The sequence below is a fragment of the Dama dama genome, chromosome 24 (assembly GCF_033118175.1).
Source record: "Dama dama isolate Ldn47 chromosome 24, ASM3311817v1, whole genome shotgun sequence".
Taxonomy (NCBI): domain Eukaryota; kingdom Metazoa; phylum Chordata; class Mammalia; order Artiodactyla; family Cervidae; genus Dama; species Dama dama.
In genome coordinates, this window is record NC_083704.1 from 54,945,389 (window position 1) to 54,958,078 (window position 12,690).

Sequence of the window (12,690 nt, forward strand, 5' to 3'; positions counted from 1 at the left end):
ATATTGTTTAGGGCACTTTTTTTTTTTTTTTTTTGCCTTGATTTTCAGCTCTCTAAAGAAGGAATTTAGTATTTAAGTTATCCTATCACATTGGGATGATCAGTATGAATGCTTTCAGTTTTTATTTAATTTATTTATTTGTTTAAATTTTGGCTGCACTGTGCAGCCTGTGGGATCTTAGGTCCCCAACCAGGGCTCAAGGCTGTACCCCCCTGAAGTGGAAATGTGCAGTCTTTTTTTTTTTTTTTTTTTTTTTAGGAAATAAAAATTTTTTTTAATTTAATTTAAAAAATACTAAAAATTCAAGAACTCTTTGGACATCTGCTCAATCCACATAGTTTCTTTGAAAAAACATTAATATTAAAATTAAAATGAATTTTTTTTTTACCATTTTAAAAAATTTTATTGAAGAATAGTCAATTTACAATGTTGTGTTAATTTCTGCTGTAAAACCAAGTGATTCAGTTTATATATATATATATATATACACATGCATATTCTTTTTCTTATTCTTTTCCATATGGTTTATCACACAATATTGAATATAGTTCCCTGTGCTATACAGTAAGACCTTGTTTTTTTTTTTAATTTTTTTTTTTTTATTAGTTGGAGGCTAATTACTTCACAACATTTCAGTGGGTTTTGTCATACATTGATATGAATCAGCCATGGATTTACACGTATTCCCCATCCTGATCCCCGCTCCCACCTCCCTCTCCACCCGATTCCTCTGGGTCTTCCCAGTGCACCAGGCCGGAGCACTTGTCTCATGCATCCCACCTGGGCTGGTGACCTGTTTCACCATAGATAGTATACATGCTGTTCTTTGGAAATATCCCACCCTCACATTCTCCCACAGAGTTCAAAAGTCTGTTCTGTATTTCTGTGTTTCTTTTTCTGTTTTGCATATAGGGTTATCGTTACCATCTTTCTAAATTCCATATATATGTGTTAGTATGCTGTAATGTTCTTTATCTTTCTGGCTTACTTCACTCTGTATAAGGGGCTCCAGCTTCATCCATCTCATTAGGACTGGTTCAAATGAATTCTTTTTAATGGCTGAGTAATATTCCGTGGTGCATATGTACCACAGCTTCCTTATCCATTCATCTGCTGATGGGCATCTAGGTTGCTTCCATGTCCTGGCTATTATAAACAGTGCTGCGATGAACATTGGGGTGCACGTGTCTCTTTCAGATCTGGTTTCCTCAGTGTGTATGCCCAGAAGTGGGATTACTGGGTCATATGGCAGTTCTATTTCCAGTTTTTTAAGAAATCTCCACACTGTTTTCCATAGCGGGAAATGTGCAGTCTTAACCACTGGGCCACAAGGGAAGTCCCTTCGATGTGAATATTTTAAAGTAGCATTCAGATCTTAAAGGAAAAACCATGAGCTAGCTCATGAAGCAGCTTTTTTTTTTTTTAATTCAAGTGGTATTTTTTTTTTTTTAATGTGAATGATTTTTTAAAAGTTCTTATTGAATTTGTTGCTTCTATTTTGGGTTTTTCTTTTTTGTCCAAGAGCCATGTGGCATCTTAGCCCCCTGACCAGGGATTGAACCCACAACTCACCTGCTTTGGAAGGCTAAGTCTTAACTCCAGGACCACCAGGGAAGTCCCTGAAGGGACTTTGAATTGTTGGAAGTGCTACAGGCTACAGTCCCGTCCCCCCCCCGCCCCCGGTCAGGTCCATGCATCATCTGTGTCCCACAGATCCTGAGTTCGCACTTTGTTACATGTGGGACTGGGCTGGCGTGTGGAGTGAGTCTGGTGTGCCAAGAGCAGTCCTGGCCCTCGCTGGCCTGGACCCAGGACTCGGCCACACAGACTGCCTTACAGCCATCTCAGATCTTGCCGTGAATCATTCCGGATGCAGAGGTTAAGAACTGGGAGATGCTGAGAATGTTTTATTTATCCCTTTTCCTTTTTTCCAGGTGGTGGCAAAGGAAGCCTGGGAGAATCATAGGTTGAGGAATGACTCTGTGATCGTGGACACGTTCCATGGCCTCTTCAAATCTACATTGGTTTGCCCAGAATGTGCTAAGGTTTCTGTGACCTTTGACCCATTTTGCTATCTAACTCTCCCACTGCCCTTGAAGAAAGACCGAGTTATGGAGATCTTCCTAGTTCCTGCTGACCCTCGCTGCAGGCCTACCCAGGTAAGAGAGTCGGCACCCTTACGTATCCCTTGTTGTGAGAGGCCTGCAGACCCAGAGTGGGGCTGCTTCCATCTGTTAACGACAGGAGCTCCATCAGCTGCCTCTGAAACCCCTTGGTGCTTGCCTTGAGTGTGTGCCCGTGTCCTCTGTCAGACCTCTGTGTAATCCCACGGCATTCCAGCACATCATGGGGACTTCCGGGTGGTGATCCAGTGGTTAAGAGTCCACCTTCCAGTGTGGTTCCCAGGTTCAATTCCTGGTTGGGGAACTGTGACCTCAGATACCACAGGGCCACTAAGCTCAAGCACCACAACTAGAGAGTCTGTGTGCTGCAACTAAGGCCTGAGACAGCCAAATGAATGATTTTTTTTTTTTAATGTGTGTTATGGAGGTCCTCTGGGCTCTGCCATCACCTTTTCCCCCATGCTCCATTCATTTGTCTAAAGGAACCTGGCTGATCTGCTACAAGATACTTAAATCTGAACGTTAGGGAACTAGAAACAGTACTTTGCTTAGTCATGTTCACCCCCGAATCAACTGGGAGAGCCTGGCCAGAGCAAAAGTCTAGATGGAAAGGTGTTCAGCCCAGCTGACGGCTCACTGCATGCTGCTTCTAGTCTTATTTTCTTTTGTCTCTAAAGAAAGATGACAAGGACTGGTTGGCAATTTGTAGAATTTTAACATTTTTTAAAAGGAAGTAGTAGTGAACATCTCCAAAAAGTTGAGAAAAAAAATGAAGCCCATGTGTAGGAGAGAAAGACATGGCCCAGCTTCTATGTGGTGCTGCCTGAATAGAGAGACAGACATTGAGGCCAAAGACTTGCCCGTTCGCTCTGCTGGCAGCTCATCTGGCCCTGTCCTCACCACGGGCACCTCCACCCTCCATGGTGCCTGCTCCTCCCAGCTCATCTCCCCGCCCCTCTCCAGAGCACCCTTGTCACCCCTCCTCTCTCTCCTCTGCAGTACCGTGTGGTTGTGCCACTGATGGGGGCTGTGTCCGACCTGTGCGAGGCTCTCTCCAGACTGTCTGGCATTGCTGCAGAAAACGTAAGGCAGGGTGTTTTGTGGCTCTCTGCCTATTGGGGACACTTCATAGTCCTTTGGAGTTACTTTTCAACCTTTTAGTCACTTTTAGAGGGTGGTTCTTATGGGCCAGCACATGTGATTATATCTGGAAGCCTCTGACATCCTAGTCCCCATTCACTATGCTCAGTGTGGCTGAGGCTGTCCCTTCTGGCCCCTGGAACAGCCTTTCCATCGTGGAGGACACCTGGCTGTGGTCAGAGGGCCAGGAGTGGGGCTCTGCTGTCACCTTGCCTCCCCGACCTTGACCTCGTCTGTAATGTGAGAAACGTCATGTTCTTTCCTGTCCCAAACTCTGCAAGTCTGTGAAGCGACTTGCTAGATATCTTTATTTTAAAACAGTTGCTCATGCTGGCCCTTCTGCTGAGCCTGGCCCCATGTGGAGGTGGGGAGAGTGAAGACCTGTCCATGCATGAGGACCCCTCCTCCTGGAGACCCCCTGACCCCTCCCCTGTCCCAGCCCTGGTCAGTGCTCTTCTCCCCACTCCCCTTGCACCTCCTGCTGGTGTCAGGTTGTAGGTCTTGGTGGTTGGTGTTGCTCTTTTTCATTATGTGTGAGGATGGCTTGGGGACCTCCAGCCCCAGGGAACTCCTCACAGCGCTCTGGATGACAGCTGGTGTCTGGTCCGCACCCACTTCCCACCATTCCCACCACTGGAGGGCAGATCCCGTCATAAACCTTGGGACAGATGTTACTGGCATCTTTTCTGCTGGCGACAGCTTGCTGCTCTCCATTAGACCTTGACCCCTAAGCTCTGGGCCTGGTCACATTGTAATCTCTCTGGAAGCAGCACCCCAGCAGCACATTGTTTTTCATTTGCACCTGAGTATTAAGTACCCTATTCCTGTTGATTCTTAGATGGTGGTCACAGATGTGTATAATCACCGGTTCCACAAGATTTTCCAAATGGATGAAGGTTTAAACCACATCATGCCTCGGGATGACATTTTTGTGTGAGTACTCAGGGGTTTCTGCTATAAGGTCAGCGGAAACATTCCAGAGGCTTTGCCTAGTTGGTGAAGATCTGGCAGCTTGTGGATTTGCCTTGACCCCTGGGCACATGAGATGGACATTCAGGGAATTGTGGGCAGCCACCAGTGCTAAGTGCCTCTGGGCACTTCAGAGCTAGGCATTCCAGATACCTCTTCTCGGTGTGGGCAAGGCTCTCGCCAACAGTTGCTCCTTGTTAAGAAGGCCTGTTCAGTGGTCCTGCAGATGATCCTGCTGTCAGAAATGCTTTTCTCAAGAAGAGTTACAGCTTTGTGAGGGGTCATGGGAAGATAGGAGAAGGGACACGATACAGGAAGGGGGTTTCCTTTCTCCAAGCCGTGGGCAGTGGTTCCTCACATTGGTTCCATCTCAGAATATCAGGGAAAGTCGATTAAGTAGCCTTTTTCAGCTCTAACGTTTGCAAGCTCCCAGATGGGATTTTCTCATCCCGTTGGGGACAGTGCACTCCAACTGCAGCCCGTCTCCTCAGCCCCTCCCAAGTCCTCTTGCCTCTGCTGTGTGACTGTGTGTGTGTGTGTGTGTCCGTCCCTCTTCCAGGTGGGGCGGGGTGGAGTGTAAGCTTGCCTGCGCCCCCCAGCAGCCGCTTGTCCGAGCAGTTTGCATGTGGACCACACCCATGCTCCATATTCCTCAGTCCCTCTCACTCAGAAATTTCTCTCTGCTGAGAGTGGTTTTCAGGGTTTGGTTTTGGTTTTTGGTTTTGGCTGAGGAATGCAGTCCACAAGGGAGGCATTTCCTTCCCTTTATGTTTTTGGGGCCTGTAACTTCTGGTCACTGTAAAAGGAAGCGTTCTTAACCACACCCAAGATTCTAATTCTGTTCACACAGGCGCACAGGCTGCTGCCCTACTCCCAGCCACCTTCCCTTACTTTACAGATAGAGGGTGCCAGCGCTTGCACTGGGCCACAGAGCTGGGACTGTCCACTTGTGACCCCAAGTCCTCAACACAGTCTCCCTCAACTCCAGAGATTAATGTTCGAACATAGCTAGACTTGAAAACTGGGGCATCACCTTGTAGAAAGATTGGCGAACCACCCGCAGAGGATTTTTCCGAGGGCTTGAGGGCCAGTCATTATGAAAGCAAATTGTTATGATAAGTTGATAATGGTCTTATGAAAACACAGTTCGAGCACTTAATACTTCATGAGCATGTGAGGTGCTGTGAGACTAAGTTACTTAGTTACTACCTCCACTCTATACGGTAGGTGATAGATCCCATCGTCCCTGGATAAACAGACTTAGAGGTTTAGGTGCTTGGCCTGGTCCCATCAGCCAGCGAGTGGCAAGGTGGACTGGATCCCGAGCCAGCCTCCCAGTTCAAGGCTTCATTCTTGACTTTTATGCTGGACCCCAGGGTTCTTACCTTCGAGCACATCTTAGCCGTTTTTGTGAGTTTTTCTTTGAACTCCTGCACATTCTGCAGTCAGGACTGTTTGTCAGGCATCTGGGGAGGGTTGTATGTGTGTGTGTTTAGTTTTCGAGAATTGAATCAGTAAGTTTGTGTCTCCCCCTATAGGAAGAGGGAAAGACTACAGTCGGTTGCCAGCAATTTTGGTAACATCTGTTCCAGGATAAAACATCTATAAATCTCCCATGTATTCGCTAAGTAAGACACATTTTTCAAAATCATTGGTTTGTCTTTAGCAGTTTTGTTGGTTATCTTGATTTTTGAAAAAATTAAATCTGAGTCTTTTACTTGAGTGTTTTTGAACAAAGATGGCAAACAGATTTATAAATTAGCTTTCTCATTTGAAATGAAGAGTCTCTGGCTTTATATTCTAGATATATGTACATCCTTTTACAGTATTTGGTTTGACCAAAGGGCAGGGTGCTAAGAGTGCCTTTTTCTAAAAATTGAGCTCCTTGGTGGGTGACAGAAGATGAACTTGGTGGCTGGGCCCCCCATGTGCCTTTGTGTCTGAAGTGATGGTCTGGATGCCAGCTGCGGTCTGTGTTGAGTCCCGTTTGAAGGAGCACAGACTTTAAGGCCATGGTTGGGGGAAGGAGGATCATGTTAGCCCCAGGGCCTCGGTGGTATAGGTTCACATTGTGCTGACAGACAGTGACCCTCTTTTGAAATTCCTGACCCAGCCTCTAGCATCCTATTGGAAATGCCTTCTTCACCTTTTGTATTGGAGAACGCTCTGTCCTAATAACTCTAGTCCTGGCCACTAGGTAGCTGCAGCTCAGATCTCCATCGCTCTCCAGGACTTGCCACTAAAGGTGCTCTCTTGTGTGATTGACACAGGTACGAAGTCTGCAGCACCTCCCCGGACGGCTCCGAGTGTGTCACGCTCCCCGTGTACTTCAGGGAGAGGAAATCTAGGCCATCGAGCACTTCTACTGGGGCAGTGCTGTACGGGCAGCCACTGCTGGTTTCTGTCCCCAAGCACAAGCTCACCCTCGAGTCTTTGTACCAGGCGGTTTGTGAGCGTATCAGGTTGGTGGGGGGAATGCCATTTGCTGGTTATCTAAAATAAGAGAGGTCCAGTAGTAGCAGTGACTGCCCCTTGCAGAGTGCCAGTGTGGCCCCACTGTGCTCCCTTCTCTCAGAAACACAGTCATGCTGGCCCTTGGGAGGGCTGGGTCAGGTGCTGCTGGGACAGGCCTTGGGCACACCTGAAGCACCGTGACCCCGAGCACCTCATCCTCCTCTGGTTCCTGGAATCATGTCTTCACACTTGTCAGTCACCTGCTTGAGAAAGTCTTGTGTTTTGATGGTATTTTGTATTTGAGTACAATTTCTGAAGTACTCCACTATCATTCTGAAGTTGCTCATTAACATTACTGGGAAATATTTTTTTTATATGAGGGTGCCATGCAACAGTCATCAAAGATCAGGAACAGACTTTCTGAGAGTCTTCAGTGACCTGGTAGTTAGACATCTTATCTCTTGGGTTCCTCTCAATTTCTTGAAGTGTTAAGCCATCCCATGATTTTTAAGGCCCTTTTATTTACATAAATTGCTTTGTGAATAGTTGAATATATAATATATAGGAATATATAATTCCCAAATATACAGGCACAACTTCTAGCTGAGGAGAGGAGAAAAATAGTAAACGGTTGCAACTAACAAACGATTTCTTTCTTCTTTTCAAGCCGCTATATAAAACAGCCTTTGCCTGATGAGTCAGGCAGCTCGCCCTTGGAGCTGGGGGCCTGCAATGGCTCCAGGAGCGGCTGTGAAGGTGAGCGCTCGCCTCGGTGTGGGGCTGTGACTGACCCCTTCTGACTTCCCTCTTCTAAAGGTGTTGTACACTTGGGAGAGGGAGGCTCTGGGCAGGCGGGGGGAGGGGCTGTTGGGGGCTGAGTCTAGAGAGCAGACCTGAAGCTGTGTCTGCACCATTTTGCTCTGCCAGAGCCCATCGTCTACCTTTGACACCTCGTGGAATTTAGACGTGGAAGCTGGGTCTCACCTCAGAGAGATAATAAGCATTAATAGGACCGAGTGACTTGCCTGTGGTCACGAAGCAGAGCTGGGATCTGCTTCTGCTCTGTTGGGATTGCTGAGTACACACTTGGCTGCCTTTGCAGCCCGGCTCTGTCTGCGGAGCTGTTATCTGGCCCTTCCCCCCATCACCGTGCTGTGGCCGCTGCCCCAGGCGTCCTGCCCAGCCTGTCAGAAGGCAGAGACAGGCCCTCTTGGGTGTTTCTTTGTACCCAGGAAGCCATGCGTGGTGGCTAGCTCTGGACAGCTCCTGCTGTGAGAGTGAAGAGCCATAGCTGGATTAGCGGTAGGGTAACCATACTGTAGGAAACCCAGAGCCCTCGCTGCCATCCTCCTGTGGCCTTGTGCTCACAAGCTCGTCTGACCAGTAAGCTGTGTCTGACCTGCATTGTGGCTGTCATCCTGCTTTTGGGGACCTAGGTGACTGATTCCGTGGCTTTATTCCTATAAAACTGGAAATGTCCTCCAATTCCTATGCTTTGCAAAGAGCTGAATATATAAATTCTCAGTTGCAGATGCCCACATTTCTGCACGACATGCACGGTCCGGGAAAGTGAGAAATTGACATTAAAAAAGTAACAACCATAGACTCAGTCCTGGCAGGATGTTCCAAATTGTCCTGGTGGTTTATGTGTTTATTATAATCGTACTCCTATTCTTGCCCAGAATATTATGTTCTCATCCCACTAGGGACGAACAGGAGCGTATTTTTTGCAGAGGTCCCACAAGCAGAGATGTTGGAGGGTAGTGGTATTCTCTTAGCAGACCTGCAGTGACTTGTAGGTTCTTGGTGCTCTGGAAGTTGCGGCACTGTGACTCCCAGCTTGAGGTGTGGGGTGGACTTGGAGAAGTCACTTTATCCCTTTGAATCTTGGTTTATCCATCTGCAAAATGGGATGATGACAACAGCTTCACAGAGTTGAAGTTACAATTTAATGAGGTAGTATGGTTAGAGTATCTGGCACATACTAGATGCTCAGTTAATAATAGCACCATGTAAGTATTTGCTGTTGTTACACACTTAGCCTAGTTTCTTAGACATTCCATCTGTCACTCTCCTAATTAGGAAGAATTACTGCCTTCTTTCAAATCCCAGCAGTGAGTCTTGGTGCGTAGGCTTCAAACTCTGTTTAATGTTGAAATAATTCTGACTTCTTTACTGTCATGGCTGCTTGTTAGGTCCATGGTGGCTGTCCCCTGCTGAGTTTCTGAGTGTCCCTGGCAAGGCTGAGTGTAAATGGCGCAGTGCCACTGCTCCAGGAGTGAAGTGAGCTGATTAGGGAAGGAATCTCTGTGAGAGCTGGGACTGGCAGTCTCGTGCACACTGGCTGTTTCAGAGCACTGTTCATGGGGACCCATGTCACACCCTCATCCATGGCTCTGCTGTTCCTGGGGCCTGGCAGGGAACTGTGCTGCATTATCCTGGGCCCGACTTTTCCTTCCTCATGAACACTCCCAAGACACACTGTCCTTGAAAGTGAATTTTTATGGACAATATACATCTGACCTCCTTTCGTCAGTTTCCATTTTTACCACTATTTCCCTGAGTATATAAACTTCTTATTTTGAAGCTTTTCTTCCCCTGTTACTTGTACATCACCTTTTGGAGTTGTCCCCATCTTTGTTGAAATGACGTACCTGATACCTTAGCTTTCCCCTTTGGCTGCCCAACAGCAAAAAATATGATCATGAATCTTATTGCAGCCATTTGTACCAACCAGTTCTCTGGGAAATGTACTCATCAGTATATGTCTGTACAATGCCTCTTAAAGCTCTGTCTCTCTCTCTTTTCTTTTAATTCTCTCTCTCTCTCTTGTTTTTGGTGGGGGAGAGCTGTGCAGTGCCACTTGGCTTACAGGATCTTACTTCTCTGATGAGGAATTCAACCCTGATCCACAGCAGCGAAAACACTATGTCCTAACCACTGAGGTGCCAGGGAATTCCCCCTTTTAAAACTCCTGAAACTTGGCAATTCCAAAGGAATAAAGAGAAAAAAGGAGGGAGGATCCTGTATGCCCTGTTACTGGGACCTGTCATGGCACCTACACCTGAAAGACATTCAGGAAATGCTTGTTGAGGAGAGAGTCAGCAGGTTCCTTGTGGAGGAACTGAAGATTTTCACTTAATGTTTGTGTTCTTTATCATGTTTAAAAATTTGCATTTAAATTGTTTCTTACCAGCCTGTCTTCCTGAATATTGAATATGTGTTTAATTTTGGTCTTTTGGGGACTTCCTTGGTGGTCCAGTGGTTAAGACTCTGTGCTTCCACTCCACAGGGCAAAGATTCGATCCCTGGTCAGGGAACTAAGATCCCACATGCTGTGTGGCCAAAAAAATAAATGAATATTTGGTCCTTTTCTCTCCGCCAGCCTAGTGATCAGGTTGAAGAGTCAGACTATGTCAGATGAAGCCCAGTAAAGTAACCAAGTGGTAAGGGGCCCAAATTTAGGACTGGCAGAATTGCTGACTCAATTTTGTATCTTCACCTGATCCCTTGAACCTCTCTGGGCCCCTGCGACCTCCTCGTGGAATAGCAGTGCCCTTTTGCCTGCTGACCAGGTTGTGAAGAGGGTCACGTGTGAATTTAAGTGCCTTTTAAATGCAGAGAAGTGTGTATAGTTCCACACGAACAGGACAGAACCTGGAAGGAAGCACCACAGTTAGGCATGAAGTAAAAATTTCAGCTCTTTAACTATTTCAGTTAAAAATAGTGGCAAATTCCATACACATTTTTCCCCCCTCCTTTGTGTGCTAGGTGAAGATGAAGAAGAAATGGAGCATCAGGAAGAAGGCAGAGAGCAGCTCTCAGAAACGGAGGGCAGTGGGGACGATGAGCCAGGAAGTGACCACGGCGAGGCCACCCAAAAGAAGAGCAAAGGCCGGCCTCGCCCCAGAAGGCTTTTCACCTTCAGCCTTGTGAACTCCTATGGCACAGCCGACATAAATTCCCTTGCCACTGATGGGAAACTACTGAAACTCAACTGTAAGCACCTTCTCTGACTTTGCAAACTTGGCTTTGGGGGACTTAGGGTCTCTTGGAAAATCCTTTGTACTCAGCACTTACCACATTGGGCTTCTATAGTGTCATCATGTGACCCCAGGGACAGACACTTGAGTGATCCTTGGCTGGCAGCTCCCCAAAGACTGTTTCAGAGAAAGGACCTGGCTCTAACCCTTCCTGCCACCCCTTCCTTGGCCTTCTTGTCAGGCTTTTCTTTTCAGTCCTTGATGACTTCAGAATGAAGCACGCTGTCCCTTCAGTCCCACCACCCTTCAGGACCTTTGCTCCCAGTGGTAACACTTCTCGTGACCCTCTTTAGGTGGCAGCATTTCCCCGGACATAGGAGAATAAATGCAGATTTCTTTTGTTCCATGAGAATACTCCTGAAATGTGGCCCATCTGGATGCTCATGGATTTCACAGGCTGTTACCTGGAGCCTATGATTGGGATCTATAGGCAAGAAGGGACATCCACATGGAGTGTGTGTTGTGTGTTGAAAGTGCATGTGGATGATGAAGGTGCCTACCCATGGTCAGGAATGGAGCTGCAAAGGCATCTCGTGTCTTTAACTTCCTTCATTACAGAAGAGGTTTGCTACATGTCCTCCAGCTAGCTACCTTGCTTTCTTCCCTTAAAAATAAAAAAATACTGAGAAATACTGAGTATTTGAAACAGCTTTATTGAGATCTCTTTGGATCTCTATATCTGTCAGTCTTTCTGTAGCTCCGTGGTGTCTAGGCAGCTTCTTCTCTTTAGTGTGAAATGAAAGTCGCTCAGTCATTCCACACAGTCCGTGGAATTTTCTAGGCCAGAATACTGGAGTGGGTAGCTGTTCCCTTCTCTAGGGAATCTTCCCAATCCAAGGATTGAACCCAGGTCTCCCACAATGCAGGCCGATTCTTTACCAGCTGAGCCACTAGGGAAGGCCAAGAATACTGGAGTGGGTAGTCTATCCCTTCTCCAGTGGATCTTCCCAACCCAGGAATCAAATCTCCTTCCTCCCTTGCTACGCTATGGCCTGGAAAATGCCTCCAGGCAGTAAGCTAGGGCCATGTGGGCATCACCTTATTTTCTGCCTTCTCTCAGGGATCTCACTCCTGCTCTGGCTAATATTCACTGTCTGGAAACAAAACAGTTGTGTCATTTGTCTTGTTAGGTTTTCTTGTGGTTTAAGAAGAGAGGAGAAACCTAGTCACTGTTGTTCATCTCAACCTGCATCCTTTCAGAATTCTGTCGTTCCATGAGTCTAGAGCGTATCCTCAGCCTTTAGAGCGTATGTGGAGGAAGTCTTTGCCAGAGGATCTAGGGCCCAGGGGTTCCGAGTTGGCTGGCCCCAGGCAGAGCGCTGCTCTCCGCGGTGGCTGCTGATGGGTGGGCAGGTGTTAGAACACAGTCTGAGCGTGCTCCTCCTCCCTCCTGTCGCCTGTGGAGCCTCTCCTGTTGCTGACCGGTCAGTAGTGAGTGACACTTTGGTCCTTCTCCACAGCTCGGTCCACACTAGCCATCGACTGGGACAGTGAGACCCGGAGCCGTTACTACAACGAGCAGGAATCTGAGGTAGGTCACTCGGAACTCTTGGTCAGGGGATGTGCTGGTTTCTGCTCTGGGGAGGTCTCTCTCACCAGTTCCACAGCTGGCCTCACAGCTAATCTTTTAGACTGAGAATGAAAAGCACCAAAAGAGTTTATTATTAAATGCTCAGAAGCTCCAGAAAGTACGTTCTATTCCAGGCACGAGAGCTCATGAGGTCATGAGGTGGTGGCTCACTCAGTCTGGTGAGGTTTTGTTTCCTCAGCCAACTCAGCACTTTGTTCCTCACAGACGTACGAGAAGCATGTCAGCATGTTGCAACCTCAGAAGAAAAAGAAGACGGCGGTGGCCCTGAGGGACTGCATTGAGCTCTTCACTACCATGGAGACCCTTGGGGAGCATGACCCCTGGTAGGCAGCTCCCCACTCTGGGCAGGGGCACCCAGGCACCCTGGGGC

At 47.4% G+C, this 12,690-nt stretch overlaps 1 protein-coding gene across 3 annotated transcripts in view; it reads left to right on the top strand.

The window, feature by feature from the left end:
• Positions 1–12,690, top strand: part of USP4 (ubiquitin specific peptidase 4) — a 41,379-nt gene that overhangs the window by 23,637 nt on the left and 5,052 nt on the right. For 2 of the 3 annotated variants that reach the window (XM_061128604.1, XM_061128605.1), the window contains 8 exons: positions 1,935–2,159; positions 3,123–3,206; positions 4,102–4,196; positions 6,503–6,694; positions 7,354–7,442; positions 10,458–10,685; positions 12,190–12,260; positions 12,525–12,643. In XM_061128604.1, the coding sequence (XP_060984587.1) occupies positions 1,935–2,159; positions 3,123–3,206; positions 4,102–4,196; positions 6,503–6,694; positions 7,354–7,442; positions 10,458–10,685; positions 12,190–12,260; positions 12,525–12,643 (1,103 nt within the window). Of the gene's footprint in view, positions 1–1,934; positions 2,160–3,122; positions 3,207–4,101; positions 4,197–5,770; positions 5,856–6,502; positions 6,695–7,353; positions 7,443–10,457; positions 10,686–12,189; positions 12,261–12,524; positions 12,644–12,690 lie in introns of those variants that run through there. The other variant, XM_061128606.1, reaches the window with a different exon arrangement.